The sequence below is a fragment of the Eumetopias jubatus genome, unplaced genomic scaffold (assembly GCF_037043125.1).
Source record: "Eumetopias jubatus isolate StellerSeaLion01/CBP00866 unplaced genomic scaffold, mEumJub1_p1.0 scaffold_1, whole genome shotgun sequence".
Classification (NCBI taxonomy): Eukaryota; Metazoa; Chordata; class Mammalia; order Carnivora; family Otariidae; genus Eumetopias; species Eumetopias jubatus.
The window spans coordinates 128,286,468-128,296,599 of record NW_028274807.1 but is presented as its reverse complement, the minus strand read 5'-3'; the positions used below and the strand labels follow the sequence as shown (position 1 = coordinate 128,296,599).

The following is a 10,132-nucleotide window of genomic DNA, read 5'->3' as shown; positions in this document are numbered from 1 at the left end:
TGTAAAAAGTCTTTAACAATACAAGAGCTTAACAGATCCAGGCCTCAGGGCTACACATGCAAAAAAAATCGTCAGTTAAAAATCACCAAAACGTGCTATTTTTTAAATGTGTAAGTGTGTGTGTGTGTGTTTTTTAAGTACAGGAGTAGTAGAAGTATTAAATATTAGCAGGAATAGTATTTCAGAACTCTGTAAAAGTATGTGGAGTTCACGGTGCTAGTGTCCTGGAAGACTCATACATTTCCGATGTACATTTTGGTTTAATCCCTTTGCCATTGTAATAGTCCACGACTTGATTTGGGACTTCAGCCAACACGCTCTTTGCCAGGGCAGCTGGAGATGCCTGGAGGGAAGAAGAAATCACCGTGACTTTGGCACCTGGCCAAAGGAATCTGATCCAGAATCAGCATAAAAGACTGCAGTCTTGCTCTGAGCAGCTAGTCTCCCTTTCTCTCCTTCCTTCCTTCCTTCATTCATCCTATATTTGTTGAGCATCTACTCCAACCAAGAGTTGTCAGATTGTTGGAAAATGAAACTTTTATTTTATAATTATATTTTCCCATGCTTGTCTCAAAATAGAAAACTATTCACATCTGAAGATGGGGGAAAGTTGGAGGGCAGAATGAATTTTCTTTAAGTTTTGTTCCCAATTTGCATTCAATTCCAGGCACTGTGCTAGGGTTTATGGGTGTGTGGTTCCTGCCATTAAGGGAGTTATAATCATGAGAAGGGAGCCTGGTGTGGCCCCAATGAACACTGCTATACCTGCTACAGACCAGCAGCATCACATCACATGGGAGCTTAATAGAAATATAGAAGGCTAGAAGCATCCCAGAGCTACTAAACCATAATCTGCATTTTAACTCGATGCTCTAGGGTGATTCCTATGCATACTGAAATTTGAGAAGCACAGCTCTAGAGTCACAAACACCCTGGGACCAGAGCACAGAAAATGAAAAGACTAAGTCATCTTAGAGGAAATCACAGCAGGCTTCCAAGGGGAGGTGGTGTTTAAGTTGGGCATGTTTTAAAATGTAGAGAAGGGGAATGACATTTGATCATTCTAGGTACAGTGAGTCATCTGATGGGGCTAAAGAAAGTGTACGTGGGTGTGTTGCGGATTTAGGATTGTAGGGGTATTCAGTTGGAAAATAAGCTTGTGGCCAGGCGATGGAGGGTCTTGAATACCACTAATTAATGTAACCTTTATTCTATCAGCATTATGATCCCACTGTCTGATTTGGGGCAGAGGAAGGTGGAGGTTGGTATTCTGCGTGACTCTGGAGTCATGCAGAGCTGGATCTGACTTCTGGCTCTGGCATTCGGTACTAGCTTTCCAATCCCCGGGCAAGTAAAATTGCCTGAGCCTCATTATTAGCTATTATTGAAGCCGAAAACTTGAAGCCGAGGGACCAGTTAATGGGCGTTTGAGATTCCTCAGCAAAGTAAAGAAAGGGCTAGACTAAATGCCGAATGACCTGGTTTCTTGCTTTTTCCTTCCTCATGTGGCTTGCTACTCAGCCATTCGACTTGGTTAAGCCCCAGTATTCTCAGAGATGAAATAGCAAAGAACAGGGATTGGTTTTATCTCACAGTTTTTAGGAGGCTCAAAAGAGAGACACAAATCTTAAAAACAATCTGAAAACACGGTGAGGGGTTTTTCAAAAGTGACCCCTCACATTTCAAAGATGTCCTAGCATATTGGGCACTTGGCATCCACAAATGCTCTTTTAGTTTATAAATGTCTGCTCAGGGTTGTGGATCAGAGCATGGTCCACACGTACACTAGGGTAGCTATGAAAGCCCCATTCTTACCATTTTCTCTCTAGCCACATCTCATATAAAGGCTAGAAAGCCAAATACTTAATTTCCCAGCCTCCCTTGCACTTAGGGATGGCCATATGACCCAATTTCTTTCTTTCTTTTTTTAAAAAATTTTTTATTTAAGAAGGCCACACGCCCAATGTGGGGCTTGAACTCATGACTCTGAGATCAAGAGTCGCTCACTCTACTGACAGAGCCAGCCAGGCGCCCCAATATGACCCAATTTCATCCTTTAAGACATGAGGATGTTTCTTGGAAAGCTTTTCTTTCTTGGTTAGAGGGGACAGACATGGTTGGTTCTGTTTTCCTTTCCTCTTCCTTTTTTCCTTGAACTAGAATGTAATTCCTGGAGCTATGGCAACTGTTTTATCATCACGAGCAAACAGCAAGGGGAATCACCAAGTGCTCGCCCTGATACTATCAAATCACTGAAAAAAAGATGTGGGCAGCCACCAGTCCCTAACATCTAGTTACCTAAGAACAACGTATTTGTCTTTATACAGTCTAGGGTTTCTCAATTTTGGCACTATTGCCATTTTGGGCCAGATAATTCTTTGGGTGGGGAACTGTCTTGAGCATTGTAGGATGTTTAGCAGCACTCCTAGCCTCTACCCACTACATGCAAATGGCACCCCAAAGCTGTCACCATCATAAATGTCTCCAGATGTTGCCAAAGTTGTCCTTGGTTAAGAACCACTTGTGCAATCCACTGTAAGATGGATCTGCTGTTATGTGAAGCCATGCTATCCCTCAACAGTACTGTCAAATAGAACTTGGTCCAGTGAAGGAAATACTGTGTATCTGCCCTGTCCAATGTGGTAGTCACTGGACACACATGATTATCGAGCCCTTGAAAGGTAGCTGGTGTGACTGAAAAACTGAATTTTAAATTTTTTTTCATTTTAGTTAATTTAAATTTAAATAGCCCCACGTAGCTATTTGTCACTGTATCTAGACAGCACAGTTTCTAAATGACTCTCCCACTCCTTTGCATATCTGGGCTGGTGGCTCTGGTGAGCAATTAGGACTTGGGGGCATTATCTGGTTGGGAACAGGCCAAAAAAGGGAAAGCAGCTGGTATCAGCAGCGGTATTTATTAACCACCTGCGACGACCAGGTGCTGTGCTAAGCTTTATATAGGCACCACGTTTACTCTTCTAATGTGTCTGTCATTTGCCTCATTTTACAGATGAAAGTCTGTGGCACAGAAAGGTTAAATAACTTGCCAGGAGCTACACAGCTCAGAGTCTATGCCCTGTGCACTTGAAAGCTTTGAGTTATCATGCAAAGGGAGGCAATTCATGGGTTACCGGCTTCCTTCCATTTTCTTTACTGTGTATTGAATTCAGAATAGGTAAGTTTGGATAATGATATGGTTTTCAAACTCTAAGCTGAAGTCCATGAAGATAAGGGGTGTGCTATGCTCCTGGTGTTGTTTTTGTCACCCACAGAGCAGCTAGAGACTGTGTAGAAGACACCTGCGAGCAGGAGCCCACTCCCTTGCGCACCAACGGTCTGTCCTTCCTCTTACCAGCGCAAGCTGCCAGGCTTCTCTCACGGCTGCTCCTCTCTGCTCTCAAGTCCTGTAGCAACATTTGAGCCCCTTTTCACCACCCATAGGTTGCTTAGCACAGTTTTCTGCTGACACCTATGTCCCAACCATGTAATTCTCCAGTACGTTCCTTGGGGCCTGGATCCATGGCTTTATCATCTCGCTGTGCCCACAACAGGCGCTCCATGAATGTTTGAGAACAGGAGGAGGCTGGGGGAGAGGTTGCAACGTGCGTGGCTCTGTGGCTGTGTGTGTGTGTGTGTGCGCGCGCGCGTTTGCATGTGTGTGTGCGTGCGGGGACAGAAAGACGGTGGTTTGGGGAAGTGCATGAATCTCCTAGGGAGTGAGCTCTTTTACTCCTCTCCATTCATGCAAAGTAATGGGTGGTGGTCAGTGATGTGGCTACTTCTGTCTGGCTGACAAAATGGGGCAGGACATGAAAATCTGGAAGAACAAGCCCCTCTCCCCACCTTGGGCATTATGCAAGTAAGTCACTTCATATCACTTCAGTCGTGATGAACACGATTGTAGCAAATTTCACCTCTTCCTGTACATCCCTCCACGTAGTGGATCCAGTCCTACGTGCAGATGACCTGAGGGCTTGGTGAGCCTCTTTTATTTAGCAAGTGGTTTCATTTGGAAACACTGCCCCCCCTACCACCCCAGGCAAACTGAAGGGGAGCTATGGTTGCACAGCTAGCCCCTCACCCACGCTTTTACCCCTGTGCTTGCTGGGGGCTTGGGTGTCACTTGGAACTCCCTTTGCATTCAACACTGTAGTCCGGGATTGATTTTAGACTCCTCTAATGATGCTCATTACACACAGTCCTCCCTAAAAGGAGAATCGCAATTGTGCGGCAGTACCATTATGAGCAATACCTTATTGTTCAGGGAGCCCTGGAGTGTTCAGGGATCTCGCTAAGTGGCCCCGGCAGGCCAAGAGATGTAGGGTTCACTGGAGGCTGCTGGGCTCATTATTTATCTGAATGTTTGCTTTAAAGCATGTCCCAAGAAGGTGGCAAACAACAATTTACAAAAAGCATATGCCAAAGGCTCTGACTCTGGTACTGGGACTTGTCGATAATCGACAATGATCCAGCCATTGTTCTGCTCCTATACTTGCCTTACCCAGCGTAGCTGGGGTCCTGGCCTGAGCCCAAATTGGGATTCAGGCATTTCTGGACAGATCTGATAAAATGGCTAGGAGAGCGAAAGGGATTCATTTGAATGAGGGCTTTTGGCTTGAGGAGAAAGGTTTTTCCAGAAAATGTCAGGAGGGAAAGCTCAGAGTGGATGGCTCAGTGCCTGTCCCTTCCTCACCCTGACCCTAAATAACTGACTTCAGGCCTGAGCACGGAGGGGCTGGAGAGGAAGTGAAGGACATTTGCAGCAGGGATCCTGGAGGTGTAGGGACACAGACTTCACCGCATTAATGGTCCAGGTGACAGCAGGGTCTCTGGAGCATGGAAAGGAGGGGACTCCTGTCATTTCCCAGGGGACTGCAGGGTCTCTTCAGGGCACTGAGGGTTCTGGAGATTCCCTCCTGCCGGGGCAGCTCCAGTTCAATTACCAGCCCTGGGAGCAGGCTCGGTGGCACCCCATGCAGAGCAGAGGCATAGCAGGGGTCGGGGATGCTCTGCTCTGGAGTGGCTCCCATGAGGGGCATAGAACAAAAGAACACAGAGGACTGTCTGAGACGACCTATGTGACTCCCAGATACAGCTGGAGGAGGCTCCGAAGGCTTCTTCAGGGCCACTACCAAGCACAGAGGGAGCCTTTGGGAGAATCAGAGAGGGTGTCACCCTGGCCCACTGCAGCCCTAAGGGTGCAAGGTTTTGTGTAAATTTTAAAGGTTCCTTTTCAGGGCACTTGGGTGGCCCAGTTGGTTAAACGTCTGCCTTCAGCTTAGGTCATGACCCCGGGTCCTGGGATCGAGCCCCAGGTCGGGCTCCCTGCTCCATGGGAAGCTTGCTTCTTCTCCCTCTCCCACTCCCCCTGCTTGTGTTCTCTCGTGCTCTCCTTCTCAAATAAATAAATAAAATCTTAAAAAAAGAAAATAAAATGAAGGTGCCTCTTCTGTTGTGGAGTTGATAATTACCCCAAATTTGGAGATGCTTCAGGGTCATCTGGGGACTGTGACACTGCTTGACTTACTATTTGTTATTGATGGGAATCCAAGACTGTAAAGCTAAATGTTAACTTGCAGAAAAGTGATAAGATTTCTGCCCAGTAGAGAAGGTAATCTAAAGATGATGATGATGATTTTTTAACCCTTTTGGTCATTAGCCAGTTTTGAATCTGCCTTAGGAAACTTATTCCAGTATTCCTGCCGCCCTCCCCCCCCACCACCACTGACCATAATCAACTATTTTATACCCTCCTTTGAACAAGCTTTGTCATCTTTCTGATTCCCTCATTAATGAGTTAAATAAATCTTTGATGCTGCCTACTGTATATTTACAGAGGATTTAGGTTATTATGATTTCAAAAATATACTTTTCCAAGGCAAACACAGGCTTCTCCCAGGGTACATGGCTTGACAAAGAGAACCCATGCTGACTTTTAGCTTCTCTTCGCTACTTCAGCCAGGCACCTTTAGGCAGAGAGCAACCCGCCCAACTGCACATGGAGCCCTGCATGCACTAGAGAGCCTAAATTACATGGATGAGGGCAAGCACCAGTGAAATGCTGGCTGCCACAGTTAGCGTGACTCCTCGACTATTACTTGAGTTACACGTCTTTCTCCAGAGAGTGAAGCTCTACATATCCTGGGTGTGAGACAGCCTGGCCCGGGCAGGGATAGCTGGCATTGCTTTACCCCAAACACTGGTAGGAAACTGTGGGAGTGAGCTTGCTTTGGTTCTGCTCTCCCACAGGAAGCCCCAGAGATATGCGTACGTGTTTGAAGTTCCTGAAGGGCACGAACTGGACGATGTCTCGAAGGACAGGCTCTCCCTTGGGTGACCTAAGAATGCCGTCGTCTCCATCCAGCATCTGCATGTCACTGAAGTCCGCGTTGCCCACCCCGACGATGATGACCGACATGGGCAGGTGCGAGGCGTGGACAATGGCCTCCCGGGTGTCGGCCATGTCTGTGATGACACCGTCGGTGAGGATCAGCAGGATGAAGTATTGCTGGGGTTGACCGGAGGCCAGGTGAGCATGGGGACAGGGAGGTGGGGGAGACAAGGACAATACCTGTTATGCACCCGGGTGGCTTTCGTGTGTACTGACCACAGCGACAGTGCCGACAGACTTTAACGAGTCCTGTGTTGGCAGCCCTAAAGACTTAAGGCTATGATGAATGGAGCTTCAATGCAGGCATAGTAATTGTGGGTTAATTCTAAGAATCACCTTAATGACAGTTACACGGCACAATGTGGTGGACAGAGCAGTGGAGGGGAGTCAGGACAGGCTGGCCTCAAAGCCTCCATTCTCTGAGTTCCTGGGAAAACTTACCTCCTCTGGGTCTACACATCTTCATTTCCTGAGGAGTGGGACCAGACCTCTTCAGCTCAGGGAATTTTCAGAGTCCATAGCTACACTGCCCAATACAATAGCCACTAGCTCCATGTGCCTACTGAGCCCTTGAAATGTGGCTAGAGTAACGGAGGCACTGAAATTCGAATTTTATTTCATTTTAATGAATTCAAATTTAACCTTCAAAATGAAGACTTGATTCAGTTATTGGAAACCTTTTAAATACGTTTGGAACAACTCAGGTATGTGACTCTAGTTTCTCAGCTATTAATATAGAAAACCTAAAAAAGATCAAGTATTTGCAGCGATAATTTAGTATCCAAATTAAGATGATGTATTATAAAATACACATGGATTTTGAAGACTGAGTACAAAAGAAAGAATGTAAGATATTTTATTAATTTTTTATATGGAAGACTTATTAAGATGAGAATATGTTGGTTATATTGGATTAGACAAAATATATGATTAAAATTAATTCCCTCTTACACTGTTGGAGGTAATGCAAGTTGGTATAGCCACTCTGGAAAACAGCATGGAGGTGCCTCAAAAAATTAAAAATAGAGCTACCCTACGACCCAGCAATTGCACTCCTGGGTATTTACCCCAAAGACACAGATGTAGTGAAAAGAAGGACCATATGCACCCCAATGTTTATAGCAGCAATGTCTGCAATAGCCAAACTGTGGAAAGAGCCGAGATGCCCTGCAACAGATGAATGGATAAAAAAGATGTGGTCTGTATATACAATGGAATATTACTCAGCCATCAGAAAGGATGAATACCCAACTTTTACATCAACGTGGATGGGACTGGAGGAGATGATGCTAAGTGAAATAAGTCAAGCAGAGAAAGTCAATTATCATATGGTTTCACTTATTTGTGGCACATAAGGAAGAGCATGGAGGACATTAGGAGAAGGAAGGGAAAAATGAAGGGGGGAAATTGGAGGGAGAGACGAACCATGAGAGACTATGGACTCTGAGAAACAAACTGACGGTTCTAGAGGGGAGGGGGGTGGGGGGATGGGTTAGCCTGGTGATGGGTATTAAGGAGGGCACATTCTGCGTGGAGCACTGGTGTGATACGAAAACAATGAAGCATGGAACACTACATCAAAAACTAATGATGTACTGTATGGTGACTAACATAATATAATAAAATAAAATTAAAAAGATTAATTCCCTTGATTCTTTTAACTTTTAAACATGTGGCTACTAGAGAATTTAAAATCGCATATACAACTCCATTATATTTCTAGTGGACAGCACTAGTCTAAAGCCTTGCTAACGGAGGGTGTGGGTTGCTGCCTCTTGCCCCAAAGGCCATACACCATGGTCTGGTCCAGTTTGAGTGTGCTTGTGGTGCTGAGCTCCTGTGGCTTCTTGCTCCAAGTCCCAGCTCCCTGCCTGCAGCCTGGCTGGCCTTTTTCCACCTGTATAGGCTGAAGGGGGCTCATCCGAGAGCAAAACTGGAGAAGACATTCTTCTCCATCAGCACAGGGAGGGCTCACGACCTGCTATGGGGTCTGGAGAAGGAAGGCCAATTCATGCCAATCTAATGTAATTTTTGCAATATGCCCGACATCTGCAGGGGGTAAATGTGGGATTAGTAAGCCATTTCAAGTTGCCATATTTCAAAGAAGAAAGGCTGGATAGCCTAGCCACATTCTGAAAACATCTGGTTTTGAGAATCATACTTAAAAGGTTGCACACAGGCTGTTAATGTTAAAGGTTCCTGCTTTTCTCTGTAAGTCGGAAAAAATATTTTAAACAAAATAACATGTCAGAAGTGCAACTGGAGGGAACAGAAATTCACACTATGATGAAGACAGCCATATGTTTTAAATGCTTTCTATATAGTTTAATGTAAAGACTAATTCTGTTCCATGTCCACTAACTACCCATCCCTAGTTCTAGCTAACCAACCAATTTTCAAATTCATTCAAATTGTACATTTTCATCCCATATCCATGCTCTTTGAGTCATATACAGTCACAAAAAAGGTGGCTTGGGAGTTTAGAGGAAGGTTTCAGTAGGATGACCTGATGGTGCAGCTAGGGAGGTGCAGAGAAGGGGCAGAAGGAAGCAACTTGGTGGTTGGGGATAGGGGGAAGGAGTGTGTAATACACCAGAATCATAAATCACCCTTCCAGGGTACACCTTGGAAGGCCAGGTGGATGCCACACCTGGAGGGAAACCACTTCTGACTCAAGAGCAGATGGGCCCTTGTGTGAGTTACACTTCTATGTCCTCCTTCCTCCTTTCTCTACCTCTCGCAACTCCCGTTTGATTTGATCTTTGTGGTCCAAGGGTTGGATCGCCCCTACCTGCTCAATACCTCCAGGAACAAAACACCTGATAGCCACGCTACCACATCAAGAAACTTTAGAATTGAAATGGTCTAGAGACAGGGTTGGGAAAATATTTTCTGTAAAGGGACAATAATCAATATTTTAGGCTTTGCAGGCCATAGTGATCTCTGTGCAACAACCTAACACTGCTAGTGTAGTGTGAGAATAGCCATATTCATTACTTAATGTGAACAGGCATGGCTGTGTTCTGATAAAACTTTATTGATGGACACTGAAGTTTGAATGTCATATAATTTCCATGTACCATGAAATTCTTCTTCTTCTTTGGATTTTTTTCCCCCCAACCATTTAAAAATGTAAAAGCCATTCTTAGCCTACAAGCCATTGATAAACATGCTATAGAATGCAGTTTGTTGACTTTTCATCTAGAGCAGGGATTTTATTTTATTTTTTAAAGATTTTATTTTTAAGTAATCTCTACACCCAACAGGGGGCTCAAATTTACAACCCCGAGATCAAGAGGTGCACGCTCTACCAACTGAGCCAGCCAGGAGCCCCTAGAGCAGGGATTCTTGACCTGGGCCAGTGGACTACTGAAAGATTTCAGACAATCTGTGAACTTGGGGTAAATTATATTTTAGTTTCACTAACCTCTAACTAAAATTTATAATTTTTTTCAATTATAATCAACAAATAAAATTAGTTTTAACTGTGCTTGTGACTTAGTCACCAATAGAAATCACAGAATATTTTCCTATTATATTACAGTGACTGTAAATATCTTACTACATCATTTATATCAACACTACTTAGAAATGACAGAATTATTAGACTAGTTACTGGTTCTCATACTTTAATGTTAATAAAAGAAGCATTTTATTGCTATATTTATCATGCTTCTTAGCCACATTTAAAAATATTTTGCCGAATGCATTTCAATATATGTGATTTATTTATAATAT

The 10,132-nt window shown here is 44.4% G+C and overlaps 1 protein-coding gene across 1 annotated transcript in view; it reads right to left on the bottom strand.

Moving 5' to 3' along the window:
• Positions 1–208: 208 nt before the first annotated feature.
• The window catches only part of CPNE4 (copine 4), a 367,114-nt gene continuing 357,190 nt past the window's right edge, over positions 209–10,132 (bottom strand). The window contains exons 15-16 of the mRNA XM_028099204.1: positions 6,275–6,511; positions 209–343 (exon numbers count right to left, since the gene is read on the bottom strand). Of these exons, the coding sequence (XP_027955005.1) occupies positions 209–343; positions 6,275–6,511 (372 nt within the window). The remainder of the gene's footprint in view (positions 344–6,274; positions 6,512–10,132) is intronic.